Below are 15,095 nucleotides of genomic sequence, written 5' to 3' on the forward strand. Positions count from 1 at the left end.
GAAGGATATTTTTTTTCCTGATTTATTTGTCTGAATTGTAGTGGTACGTTGATCATAGAAGTAGTTTCATCCAACATTTGATGATAAATAATTTATAGTTAGATATCACTAGAAATAAGGAGCAGAGAGGAACCTTTCCAAGAATTTTGGAGAATACATACGAGGATTATTTTTCGTGTAACCAGAAATTAGATTGATCATTGATCGCTGTTACTGCCAATAACGCTGCTTTCATGACTTCAGTGATAGTAGTGATCATATGAAATTCAAAATTCTCGCTCCTAAGCATTCAGTTCTACTGGTCCTTTCATAAAGAATAATCAAGGGAACCAAGATTCTAGTGGAAATCAAAAGAATGTAATCAAGGGACAAAGACCAGACATGAAAAACAGACAAACACAACAAAGAACATAAAGTAACTAAAATAATACATACAAAGTAACAAAAGTTAATGAACAACTCGGACTCCACTGAAAATGGGAGCATGGACCAGGTTCACCGGTAGGGTAAGCGTCATCTACTTTTCTAGAAACACCCACCGAGTTGCTCATAAAAAGTCAAGTCCAGGGTAGACGAAAGAGGAAGGACATGTTGAACAAATCAGTTTTCATGGTGCAGATGGATACACCGTAACGATCCACGAGTTCATGATGACCATAAAATTTCTGTAAAAAGTTTGGTCAATAGTTTTCCTTTACCATCGATCTCTAAGTGTAGATCAAGATACGAGGCTGACTTCACAGTGTCTTTAATATTCTTTATCTCAAGTTGTTTGGGGTAGATGCGATGTATCAAATCGCCTAAACTAGGATTGTTTAACGATAATACGTCATCTATATAGCGGAAACAGAGATTGAAAGATCTAGCTGAACGATGTTCTTTCTTTCGGATCAGATGAGCTTTAAAGTCATAGTCAAAGGAATAGGTCAGCAAGTAGAGGAGCACAATTTGTTCCCATTGGAATGCCGACCGTTTGTTGAAAGAAACGCGTCCACCACACTGGACAAATATGTTGTCGATAAAAAAATCGTGCATTCTGAAAACATCATCTTCTGTATATTTGGAAGATGATTTGGAATTATTTTTTTACAAAGTATGGGGAATCTCTACCAAGAACGATACTTTTGTATCTAGATGTACCATCTTTTTGGAGAGACAACACTGTATTATGCTTTTGAGTTAGGATTTTAACCGAGTTTGGGAAATAGAAGTTTACAGTGTTGAAAAATTATAGGTTTTAATGCTCTTATATTCTGATAATAATTTTGAACTGAGGGTCTCCAAAACAAATGATCTTTCGAATTTTTTAGCATCCACATTGAATTAATACCACTACGGAAATAAAAAGTGTTGTGATAAGACTGGAGACCCTCTTTGACAGCTGTGAGAATAGCAGTTAAAAATTTTGGTACATTTTGCAGATCTAGCTATTTAACGTTGTTTGTATGGATTCTTGTGGACTTTATGAATCCAGTACATAGACGATAAATCACAATCATCGTCTTTGGTAGAGAGGGCAGCACAGATTTATGGTTGTCCGATCTGCCGTTGTGAAAATTTTGTTTTTGCATGAAATCTTTCACGGTTCTTACCCCACATATTTTCTTGCTTTGCTTTGCTCAGCCTTTATGTCTATTTACACCCTGACCTGAAATCCTGGACTCGCCCGACTTACATTTTTTTTTTATATTTCACTAATAACCCATTATTATCGTCCAGTTACCAATGTATTTACATGTACCATATATGAAGGGTATTATCAAAGTTACCAACTGAAACTCTAGGAAACAGGCAAAAAGGAATAGTCTAAAGGAAAGTCTGTCTAACAAATGGCAATATTAGGGTTAACAGGAACGTTGGAAACCACTGCATTTGTTCTGACTTGATGCAGACATTTCCGATAGCAGTGTTGGGTTAAATCAGGTTTTATAGCGTGCAAAACCTACCTCTTCCATTATGGTTAATTATTTACAGTATATTTCAGTACGCTTTAATTTAACCAATGACTATTAATTAACCATCAATTCTCCTAGATACATTCGCGCGACTATCTACTCAATTTCTAGATTGTTTAATTATTTTTAAAGTCAACTGCGCATGTACTTGCATTTCCGATTATTAATTGCAATGGTATACTTCTTCGGTGTTCAAGTCACTTACTATTGATATTTACAAGTGTTTTAACATTACTTGTGATTAATGCAAATATAACTGTTTTATCACGATTTTATTTTTAACCTTGTGCGAATAAATATTACCAATGAATTGAACTTATTTCACAACAAAAAAAATAAATAAAATCGACCGACTGCGGTCTACACCTTGTGTACATAGTAAGACAAAAATGTTGGAAAATGCCAATGAGTCGTTGCCACTGACTATCGTTAACAAACGACCATAACAACATACACATGTGCATTATACTATATTATAAATACATTTGTTGTCGTGTTTCTATGTACTGTAGTATTTTAAATACCAATCCATATAAAATATACATTGCCCATAGTATAGTGATTTATGGTATATAAAAACCACCAAACAAACAATTCTTTTTTCAATCTACATATGCTATATGATTAATTTTGTATTCAGATCTGCGCTTTTGAGAATTTCACACATTTATCTCCCACTAAAATCGATCAAATCAAAATAAAGAACGACAACTCTTGCAAAGTGTACAATCTATATGATTTATGTATCAGAAGTGCGAACTAAGACTGGATATGTGATCAGTATCTGTTTCTGAACAAAAATTAAAACTGAATTTGGTGGTTTTGACATGCATGAATCACCTCCTGTCTGATTTTTGTAAAGACTGCTACTTAAAAGATGCACAAACGTATATACATTAAATCATGCAGACGTGGTACTACCTCTCCCTTACATTCAAGCCTTATTCCGCCTCTGTGTGGTTCTAGATTGTCAACAGGATGTGCAACCACGCCGAGGCAATCGCACTACTTATACGAATGTTGTCTATAAATATTATGTATTTGCAGTTAAAATATGAATTCCTTGACTTCCGCTTAGAAAAAAAAACTATCCAAAAAATAATAAATAGATAAAAACAAAGCAAAAACAAAAAGAGACACCCAAAACAAACAAGGGAATCAGATTAATGTTTCTAGTTAAGGAAGCATAGATAATACAAACAGAATCGGTTAGTAATAACCGATACCTAGTTAGTCTAAGATATAAGATACTTGACCCCTTTTAATTCATTTCGACTGTCGTCTGATAAGCAAAAGTCGTACAGAGGGCTTAATCTAATGTAAAATCATTATTTATCTTTTCTATGTTTTGGTCGTTGTCTGTCATCATTGTGTTAATTCATATTTCGATTGAGTACGAACACACATGTAAAATTCATGTATCAGAATATGAAGTTATTTAGTTTTGTTTTGTAAAACCAAAATATATATATACATCTGTACACTACAGCCCTCGAGGATTTAAATAGGCCCTGAATTTGGTAGGGTATCCCTTCGTCTTCTGCTTTAAAACAGTGAGCTTTTTAGCGGGGATATGATAGTGGTACCATTTATAATATTCACTAAAATCTTTTTTTCTTGCAGCAAGCCATCTTATGTATTGGGAGTACACTATCAATTCCTTTCATCCTGGGAGATTTGTTGTGTACAGATCTGTTCCCAGCCCAGGAAAAAGCTAATGTCATCGCTCAGCTGCTCAGTATCTCCATGTTCATGTGTGGGCTGGCCACAATTCTGCAGACGACATTTGGTGTCAGGTGAGTTACGATAACCTGGTGGACTACAGATTAATATAGTCGTATACTAAAACTAAATATCACCACGGTAACATATAATATGTTTTTCTCTGTTTAAAAATAAAGGTTTTCTATAAGTTTTGGTATGCGGTATATGTTTATGTTCGTTTTGGTATTCAGTATTTATATATGTTCGTTTTGGTATTCGGTATTTGTACATTTGTTTTTGTTGGGGTCGAGCACCTCTTTGCTGATGTTAATATTTTGAAAAAAATTGTTTAAATTTGTATATTCGGTTTACTTTTGCTCTTTGTATGTATGTTCATTATTAAAGGTTGGGCATTATTCAGGGAGGATCCCACGTGTTCATTGCGCCTATAGTAGCAATGATGTCACTCAGCAAATGGGCGTGTCCGGCTAGCATAAATGGTAAGTTATACATATGACTAAACCGTCCACCTCCTTTTCATGTCAAAGAAAATCAGAAAAATAGCACTTCCTATATTTAATGTGATAGGACGTGCCGTGGAATATGTGTCATTTTCAAGCTTGCTGGTATGTGAATAGGTGGGGGAAAAGAATATAATATATAACGAGTCAATAAAGTTTAAATTACAAAATATAAGGATAGTCAAATACATCCTTGTCCTATATTTTCGTATTCGTAGAATAAATGCAAGATTAATATTGTTATAATATGTCGTAGTGTTTTATTATCATGGAAACACTCCTTTTATATATTGGATAAGATATCTTTTTTTCTGTCAAAATATATGAAAAAGTCTCCATTTTTCAAAAGCAAAATATATGAATAAAATGGGGTTGCATAATCCCAGCGGCACCTCTATCAAAGAAGTACTGGAGCCCCCCCCCCCCCGGGGGTAAATGATTACTGATTGGAAATAATACACATACAGGAAGTGACCTTCAGAGTCCGTAATGCAACATTTACTGACACTGAAATTCACCGTTTCATGTTTTACATGTATTTCAGTACCTGTTGGTAACGGTACCAATATTACAATGCCGATGTCGCAGGATGCTAAAGACGAGTTGTGGCAAAGCAGACTAAGAGAGGTACAAAACATGGCTTAAATTGATTTAAAATTATTGTACATTTGTATGTATAGTCGACTTGCTTCTATATGACTTCAACTGACGAGTCCTCATACTATGACTATGGCGCTGTAAAATACACCTTTATGACAACCTTTGTTGACATATACGATACCCTAGTACTACAAACACAATTGATAGTACCCACGTGGTTGACGAATATAATACCCTGTTGCTGTTAACATTGATCAAAAGATATTAATCTCTCAGATAGAAGTCAATATGTAATTAAAAAGCAGTTTTACCAACATATTATACAAGTGGTCATTTATTTCAAATAGTTTTTTCTAGGAGTACCACTATGTTTTGTTTTAGATACAAGGTAACCTGATGGTTGCATCACTGGTTCAAGTTATGCTAGGCTGTACTGGAGCCGTTGGATTAATCTTGAAGTATATAGGACCTCTGACAATTGCCCCAACAATATCTCTGATAGGCCTGTCACTCACTGGCGTGGCTGCTGATTTTGATAGTAGACATTGGGGTATTGCTATGTTGTAAGTTAGTCACCGAATGATTATATCTCAATTTTTGTCTCGTCTGTAACAATTGCAAAGTTATACTAAGGTAGACTATTGTTTTTCGAACATCGGTAAAGGTTTTAATATCAAGTTTGATATTAACCACTTGTGCTACTGCAATCATTTTTTATATGTCGTTGCATTAGCATCCCTTCACCACAGTTCCATATCTGTTTTATACACATGTCGCCACAGTCACGGTCTATGGACTAATTTTTTTTAGAAGTTTATGTTAAATTTTCAAATTTGGTCATTACAACATGAACAACTCGTACTAGGTCAATGATATTTAGTGCGCAGCTGCATTCGCACCCAATCGAAACTCCTCAGCTTTTCTAGGTACACAAAAAGAAAAACCTTGGAAGCACAAGGCGGAAAAATCTGTCCAGAATTTGACAGATCCGATTTTAAAATTATAGTTTTACTGATTTAAATTGTACCATTATTTTTTTTTTTAAAAGTCGCTTTTATTGTTAGCGACTTCTTGCACTCGTAATTTCAGTGCTTTATATTCGCATATGATTTGCATAAATATGTAGTTATATGTCAGTTATGCTGCAGATCCTCGCCGTGTTTAGCGCCTTAGCATCATAGTTCTAGCTTAATACGAAATAAAAATGTACATCTTAAGTATCATACGCGTGTGTTCTACGCGTGTGTTTCTTTCATGAAATGATCGGTTAGCTTCGAACATTACCCAGTTTCCGATTCAGGCACTCGTTACAAAACTATATATATATATATATATATATCGTCTAAATAATAGTCAACAATCACTCTTACGGGGTGATGGATCGTTAAAAACGATGCGAAACATAACAATAAATTAAATAAACGTCTAAATATGTTTAACATCACCAGAAGATGGTAAAATTTAAATTGAATATTTCGGATAACTGATATCCTTCCTCAGCATAAAACTCGCAAAACTTAACGAGCATAAAACTCACAAAGTTCAAGATGATCTTGAACTTTGTGAGTTTTATGCTCGTTAAGTTTTGTGAGTTTTATGCTCATATAGTTTTGAGTTTTATGCCGATACATATCTCTGTAATAACAGTTTATTGTTAATAAAAGTTTGAAATCTAAATTTTAAGAAAAGTAAAAAGTAAACAATATATACAAATAAAAGGTGTCAACGAATTATTCTGAATTTATGGGGTTTAAATCGAACAGATTAAACTACCTTTCCTATTTAATGATTTCTACTATTTTCAGGACCATGGTGCTTATAGCATTTTTCACGTTGATTCTTGGTAGAGTCAGAGTACCATGCATTGGTTTTTCGTTGAAGAAGAAATGTTATTCTTTTAGGTATCCTGTTTTCCAATTGATACCAGTAAGATTTTTACTTACCATAAAATTTATAGTAAAATTATTGGTAGGAGATGTTTGATATATAATTAATGTTCATTTTCTTTTCTTCTTTGCTCACCACTTTCATAGTGAAAACCAAAATATTTACCTTTTGAATGTTGGCTGAGACTACGACGAAAGTATCATTTCTTTTTTAATGGCGTAGCAATGTCATTTGGTCTTCAAATGCCGAATGAACCAATATTTGTTTTCCACATAAAACGGATATGTTCCGTTGAAAACACGAAAAGTAAAAATTAATGAATTAATGGTAACTCAAATTAAAGCTGAACCAATTTGATACAAAGAATTAAGAAACTCCTAGCATATATGAACCGTTTCTTGTTTGTAGGTAATTCTTAGCGTTGGTATATGTTGGCTCCTGTCGTATGCCCTAACAGTAACCGATGTCTTGACAACCAACACTACGTTACCGGCCTACAAGGCCAGAACAGATTCCAGATTAGATGTAGTTAATGATATACCATGGTTCTATTTTCCATATCCATGTAAGTTCCCTACCTTTCTTTCCTATGTCCCAATAAATTCCCTTTCCAGGCTAATCCCTCTATTTCCTACTTATTAAACTATTACCAGATCCATGTTTTCCCATTATATTTTCGTGGATCAGCCTCTTTCCAACGTTTAGTTAAGTAGTAGATGTCTAACTTGCACAATTTAAAAGGTTTGTAAATACGAAGCGGTGGATCCGAATCTACTCCCAAGTCACGTGACTGACAACACAACATTATTCATGGTTTCTTAGCCAATACGCAGAAGTTAAATGACTGTTCCTCCCATTTTTATTGAACCTAATCACGATCGTATCCACTAAATTTATATGTACTTTAGTGACATCGCGTTGCGTTTTTTTTTAATCTATCACTCAAGACAGTAATATTGTATAGGGTTCATATTATTTCGTATTGCATTTAAGGACTGGAGTATTGGGCCAATGAAAGTGGTGTTAGCGGAACCAACGCTGAGGTCCAACACGCGGGATATTCGTGGCCTAGTGCGACTTTTTTATTTTGTGGTAACAAATACAAAGTTTTGTTCACGTCTCGCGAGATGTGCGTCTCCAAAGAAGGAAAAAATTGTGACATTTGTAAACTGTATAGCATATAAGGAAATTATGAATTCGACTAGTTTTCCAATATTTTGTCGATTTTAACCTTTAACACTTCAGCTTGTCATCGCGACTCCTCTCAAACTACTCAATAGAAATTCCTGAAACTTGGTGTGTAGCAAAATACCATATGTAGTTGTGCATATTATGAGGAAATTTTGATTCTTTAATTTTTTTAATGGAGTAATGCCCCTTTGAACTTAGAAATTTACCATAAATCATAATGTATCAGCTTGTACACAACTATTCTGAAACTACTCAACCGAAAGTCCTGAAACTTGGTATGAAGCAAGAACACCATATGTAGTTGTGCATGTATTGAGGAAATATTTATTCTGTAATTTTTATACGCCCGTCAAAGACGGGACGTATTATGGTATACTCTTGTCCGTCCGTCCACACTTCGGACAATAACTCAAAAACGCTTTCACCAACTTTAATGAAACTTTGGTGAATTGTTCATATCTATTGACGTAAGCTCGATTTTTATCAATTTCAGATTTTTCGTTTCCGTGTTATAAATTTTTTTCTTCAAAAAAGGGGGATTTTCAAGTTTTTGGGCATAACTCAAAAACACTTTCACCAACTTTTTGAAACTTTGTTGAATTGTTCATACCTGTTGACGTAAGCTCCTTTTCGATTTTTATAAATTTCAGATTTTTCGTTTCCATGTTATGAATTTTTATAGTTAAAGAGGGGGATTTTCAAGTTTTCGCACAATTGCCCCAAAACACTTTCACTAATTTTTATGAAACTTTTGTGAATTGTTCCTATCTATTGAAGTGAGCTCCCTTCCGATTTGTATAAATGTCAAATTTTACGTTTCCGTGTTATGAAGTTTTACTCCTAAAAAAAGGCCGGAGACGACCAAGGAAATTTTATTCGTTGAAAAATGTTTAAAACAGACTATTTGTTATGATGATCGACTAATAAATTTAAAAGGTAAATGTTAACCTTGTCAGAAAAGTGTGTTTTAAACAAGATAGAAATGTATGGGTGAAAAATCAAGACAACAAACTTAGTTAAACTTGAGGTAGCCTTGGTAGTGCCAATTTTTTTGTACATTTTTTATTTACTTTTTTTGGGGGGAGGGGAGGAGAGTATTTGACAGGGCTCATAGTATTTCTAGTTGATCATATAAATTCATTAAAAACAAAAGGAAAAGTTACATGGGCAATGGGCGTATCATGCACTTCATGCACAGCTCTTTATTAGGTAAGTTGTGCCCCTTTAAACTGGGAAATTATCCGAAAATCATCATGTATTTATAGCTTGTCCTTGCAACATTGTAACTGAATTTCATGAAACTAGGTATGTAGCAAGGACACTTTACGTGCTTGTGCATATTATAAGGAAATATTGATTCGCTAATCTTTATGGGAGTTATGCCCCTTTGAACTTAAAAATTTACCATGAATTACCATGTATCAGCTTGTCATCACAACTACTCTGAAACTACTCAACCGAAATTCCTGAAACTTGGTATGTAATAAGAACACCAATTGTAGTTGTGCATATTATGAGGAAATTTTGATCTTCTAATTTTTATGGTAGTTATGCCCCTTCAAACATAGAAATTTTCCGAAAATCATCATGCATTAGCTTGTCATTGCAATGTCTTGTAAACTACGTACATTGTAACTGAATTTCACGAAAATAGGTATGCAGCAAGAACGCCATATTTAATTGTGCATACTTCGAGGAAATATTCATTCTCTAATTTCCATTGGAGTTATGGCCCTTTAAACTTTGATACTAAGTATTTACTGAAAATCATCATGTATCAATTTGTCATTGCAACTCCTTTAATACTACACAACATAATTTAATAAAACTTGGTATGTAGCAAGAACACCGTATGTTGTGTGTATTATCACGAGATTTTGATTCTCTAATTTTTATGGGAATTATGTTTCGTATTTCCGTATATCCGCCTGTAGCACTTCTTTCGTCCAGCACCCATAAATCACAGCTGCAGAGTGACGCAGGTCCAGACAGCTTGCTTTTAGTCGTATTTTGACCTGTTCTCAATCCATTTTGGCCGTGTTTTTTTTGTTCCATGTTTCCATATTGATACCGTTTTTTTTATTGAATGGATGTAGTTTACACAACTGATTAATGATATAATTCTCTGGCTAAAGAGTCTTCACATGCATGCGCACTGATAAATCAGTGGTAATACAAGATAACTGAACTGATAAAAAAACTTGGTAGTAGTCAATAGGAATGGTCTTAAAGGAAAGTCCGTATAATAAATGGCGATATCAGAGCAAAAACCGGAAAGATCATACACATGTACTTCTGGTTCTATAAACAAGATGGATTAATGTCCTAAATTTTTCGGTAACCATGGATAGTATTGAAACATTGATACTCCGAGTACTACTTCAGTGTTCTTGCTCAGGAGAGGCATTGTGTTATGTTCTTTTTCCCACATTATCTCCGAACCATGAAAAGTTTGTCGTTATGTTGGCTGTATATAGAGAATAAATATAAAAAAAAGTGGATAAAAGAACGTGGATAAAAAATAACAAAACATCGTATACTGTGATAAAAATATGTTCGAAGATAAATACTAGAAATGTGCTTTATGCATAATACTTTGTATTAATAATAAAACGTTTGTGTGATAAGTAAAAATATTTATTCAAGCAGTCAATCGATAAATCGAAATAAAAGTTAGATAACTATTAATTTCCAAATACACCTTCTTTAAAGAAATATCTGTATTTTAAAAGTTAGGTTTGGAACACCGACAGTTTCAGCTGCAGGCTTTGTCGGAATGTTGGGAGCAACTCTATCGTCTATCATAGAATCTATTGGTGATTACTTTGCATGTGCACGTATTTCTAATGCAAACCCACCTCCTCCTCACGCATTAAATAGGGGAATAGCTGCAGAAGGTTTTTCCAGTGTAATATCTGGTATGGTTGGAGCAGGGCATGCAACTACTTCATACAGTGGAAATATCGGTGCTATTGGTATAACTAAGGTATGAAATATAATACAACATCGTTAACACGACACTGGTGCACCGTAATTAATAATATTTGTCCAAGCCTTCTATCAAAAAAATGTTGGGCAGAACCATAAGACCGTATATGTTTTGAGAGACCATTGCGCATGTGCCTTCATGGGGATTGACAGGCAAACGCACAAACAAACCGAACTAAGTTTTTATAACATCAAACTGTGTCGACGAGTGAAAGTATATTTCATACAATTGAAAGTAAGTATCTATTCCCCAAATTTGTGTGACTACATTACAAATTTTCTATTGGAAAACCATACTTGAGAAATAAAGCAAGAGCAGATACATTACATTTTTAAAAGGTGAAAAAAGTGTTGCAATTATGGAGAAAGAGTAATCAAGGGAACCAAGGTTATGGCGGTAATCAAAAGAATGTAATCCAGAGACAAGGACCAGACATGGAAAACAGTCATACACAACAAATAAAATAAAGTAACTAAAATCATACATACAAACTAACAAAAGCACTCCACTAAAAACTGGGAGCATGGACCTGGTGCACCGGTAGCGTAAGCGTCCTCTGCTTTTCTTTTTTACAAACTGTGTAAAGCCGTGTCATTACACTTGTTAAATATATAATTCTGTTCGTCATTCTTCATGTTACTTTGCGATATAATATGTATGCAGGAATTATACCTTTATTTTTATTCTCACCAGGTTGCTAGCCGCCGCGTATTTCAGGTAGCAGGTTTAATCCTTTTGCTTGGTGGTATTATTGGAAAATTTGGAGCTGTGTTAACTCTTATCCCTGATCCTATTATTGGGGGAACGTTGACTATTGTGTTTGGAATGGTAGCTGCGGTGGGAATATCAGTATTACAATTCATTGACTTTTCATCAACTAGAAATCTAACAATCCTGGCCATATCATTAATACTTGGATTGATGATTCCGCAATGGTTGAGTAAGAATCCAGGAGCGATAGATACTGGTGAGTTAAGATAAGGATAAAACAACAATCTCTGGTTATTTTATTTTCAACTTAAGCAGCAAATTGTTGAGATGAGGTGACTTTTGCCACTATTAATACTTACACACATGATTTTAGTCTATCCAGTATCAAAGCACTAAAATTAAATTCTAAAAATTAATATTGGTAATTTTTTACAGGATCAGAAGATTTTGACCAAGTTTTGAATGTGTTGCTTGGGACAGCCATGTTTGTCGGTGGAGTTCTTGGTTTCCTCTTGGATAATATAGTTCCAGGTATACACCTTCCATTTTTTTGTCGTCTTAAGCATCTGGTGTGTTTATAATTTAATATGCATTTGTCGCTTATACGTTGAAAGTATGAAACTGCATAGACAGACAGTAAAAGAAAAAGCAAAACAAAACAAAACACAAAAAGCCTCACCGCAGCCCGACAAAGTGTGTCCCCCGCCGCTGATGAGTTTTGGAATTACTTTATTCCTAAATCTATAAAGTTTGTTTCACCAAAATAGTATTGTGTATGCACAAACACATCATAACCGTGGATTTTACAACATATATAAAGCAAAATGTGGAGCATTTCCATAGAGGATGCATCTCATTGACACTCTGTTTCAGTAAATGGGCTGCGATTACCTTTCCCTTACACCCCTTCAAGGTAGTCAGAAGGCATTTTAACTAGTCTCGTCCTGACTTAACTGAAAGTCAAAATGAACTTATCTTGTAAATCGAGTACATTTTCGACACTTTTGTTTGGTCTTTCCTAGTTTTGTAATGACAGTATTATATTCCAAAATGTGTCCTATTCTTTGATGGTTATAATAAGCCCAAACGGTATCGGAATGCACAACACAAGAGGATTCAGCAGGAAAAATACCGATATTTCATTCACAGTTGTCGATCCTTACACACTCTCTCTATCTCTCTGAAAATATAAATTAGAACATTTTTCTCAAATATATTGCCAGTTAGAGGACATGATGTTCTTACAAAGGGTTTAATCCACGATTTCAGGTTGTAGAGGAGGTGTAAAAAGGAGTGATGCAAGACAATTTTAGGTGTAGAATTTCTGAAAAAAAAATCATGGCTACTTAACGTATACCAAGTCTGTGCCTGCTTAAGATAACAAATCTAAAGTGAATATACTGTCATTTCCCTTGTTGACAATATCTTCCAAGGGTTTTTGTCAAAGACGTAATGATTATTCAATTTAAATGGAGAAATGAAGTGCTATAGTTTAGATGTAATGTTTACTTTCGTAACACGTTTAAGTCAATGAAGTCTAGCAAATCAAATGCGATCTAAAATTGATTCCGATGAACCATTCCCATGGATGACTTTTTTCAAGAGAGGGGTAATTTCAAGGTTTGGAGGTTTGTGTCCGAAAGAAGGGGTTAAGGAGATCATGAAATGTACTTAAGAATGGAGAAATGTATGTGAGGAGACAATTTACAAACTGAAGTATGAGTTTTTCGATGCTAAAATCAAGTTAAAATGAGACTAGTTGAGCAATGCAGAACAGACCATGACGGAAGTAGCTCATAAATACCCCCACCCCCCTCAATAAACAAAAACAGCCAAAAAATAAAAGTACTATCTTTAAAAAGAGATAACCCACGCATATTCTCGCTTTCTTAATAGTCAAATCTGATTAAGATTTTATTTGGTGAACTGTGTGATCATTGTACTATGTTTCGTATTTCAATTGTTTTATTGGTCCAACAAGTAAACTATTTCCAATTATTCAATTTATAAAATTTTATGCAATATAGTAAAGTAATCGAAAATATTCCGGACACCAGTGCCCCCAACGGAGCCTTAAATTTCACGGTTGCTATCACAGTTGTCCAATGAAATGCGAGATTGCAAGCTACAACGTTTAAGTTGACATTGTTAAGCATCATGTATGTCTCGTGATGTTAAAGCGAACTCACACCGACGGGCGGAACTACTCAAGTTACTCAAAGTAAATGAACGGTAAGTGAAATTAATAAGTGATGGGAAACTTTTTAAAGTTAGGCCTTTCATAAATATTGTGCTTAAGCGTATTGTCGGTTACTTTCCTGCCATTAACTAAAACTTTATTACTTAGGGACCCTGGAAGAACGTGGAATACTTAAATGGCGACAAAGTTTGTACACAAAAACATCAACAGAAAGGAAACCGGTTATGTACGAATATCCATACGTGACCAAATATATCAGGAAAGTGAACTGTTGTTCGTATTTCCCCTTATCACCAACGTTTGACAAGGAAATAAATTGTTCTTGTTGCTCAAAGCAAGAGGAAAGTCTAAAGTCAGACCATAAAGGGGAATACCAAGTTACTGTCAGCAATGGTAGTATGCAGGATGTTACGGTGGAAAAACTAGGTAATGGTAGTCATCAAGAAACTATGATGGATAAGGAAGATACCAGGTTCTGATATGTCAAGGTCATGTGTTTATTACATCTTCACTGTACTTTTTTTCAAAACATTACTTCATATAATTATACTGAATATAATATTTCATAATAAAATATAGTATTTAAAACAGGTGTGTGTATCCTATTATCGGTAGTTAACAATTACTAGGAAAAAAATTAATAGAAGCAAACCAACAAACAATTAATATAACGAAAAAGTTATTTTTTTAAAACAATTCTTCACACAAGTTATTTTTAATCAGACAGTAATACAAACCGAATTAACGACTTGTTAAAGGTTCGCTCCAACTATGTTTTAACAAACGTTTTACTTTCTTCCCATATCAAGATCTTGGGCGTTCGTATGTACACATAAAACACAAGCTCCACGTAGCGGCAGATGTTCGTTTCCTCTCTTACTAATCGCTGCAGACAAACCTTTCGACATTCTCGGACATTATTCAAATCGAACGTCGATTGACAATCGGATAATATCGCATAAAATCATTCGCTTTTTCCCGACTTTGCAAGATTTTGCATTTTCTGAGAGGGCTGGCTGCAGCGTCTTAAGTGAATTTTGAACGTCAGACGCTATTCCAGAGCTGGCATAAAACTATATTTATTTTCACTATTTTATTGAACCTTCTGAAACAGTTCTATACAATATACATTTCTCACTATACTAGTATTTCTTCTTTTCACCCGGAATTAATGAAAATACGGTTTTTGGGGCACATTCTTTTATGTTATATAGGTTTTACCCCCATCCGACCCCCAAATGCACAGGTATTGTGAATGCACATTTCACGGCAAAATATGTGTAAACTTCTCCATTGACATCGTATAAAAGATCCTCCCAATTTTGGATTGATGAAAA

The 15,095-nt window shown here is 34.4% G+C and overlaps 1 protein-coding gene across 2 annotated transcripts in view; it reads left to right on the plus strand.

Annotated features, from left to right (window-relative positions):
• LOC148621827 (solute carrier family 23 member 2-like) overlaps positions 1-14,346 on the plus strand; it is a 29,022-nt gene extending 14,676 nt beyond the window's left edge. For both annotated transcript variants that reach the window (XM_088576601.1, XM_088576602.1), the window contains exons 2-11: positions 3,579-3,751; positions 4,065-4,159; positions 4,725-4,807; positions 5,162-5,343; positions 6,586-6,706; positions 7,076-7,232; positions 10,591-10,844; positions 11,541-11,814; positions 11,994-12,089; positions 13,906-14,346. In XM_088576601.1, the coding sequence (XP_088432727.1) occupies positions 3,579-3,751; positions 4,065-4,159; positions 4,725-4,807; positions 5,162-5,343; positions 6,586-6,706; positions 7,076-7,232; positions 10,591-10,844; positions 11,541-11,814; positions 11,994-12,089; positions 13,906-14,237 (1,767 nt within the window). In that variant the 3' untranslated portion in view covers positions 14,238-14,346. The remainder of the gene's footprint in view (positions 1-3,578; positions 3,752-4,064; positions 4,160-4,724; positions 4,808-5,161; positions 5,344-6,585; positions 6,707-7,075; positions 7,233-10,590; positions 10,845-11,540; positions 11,815-11,993; positions 12,090-13,905) is intronic.
• Positions 14,347-15,095: the final 749 nt, after the last annotated feature.

This window comes from Perna viridis, chromosome 3 (genome assembly GCF_037379345.1).
Source record: "Perna viridis isolate PV_CMFRI_1.1 ecotype Kerala chromosome 3, ASM3737934v1, whole genome shotgun sequence".
NCBI lineage: Eukaryota > Metazoa > Mollusca > Bivalvia > Mytilida > Mytilidae > Perna > Perna viridis.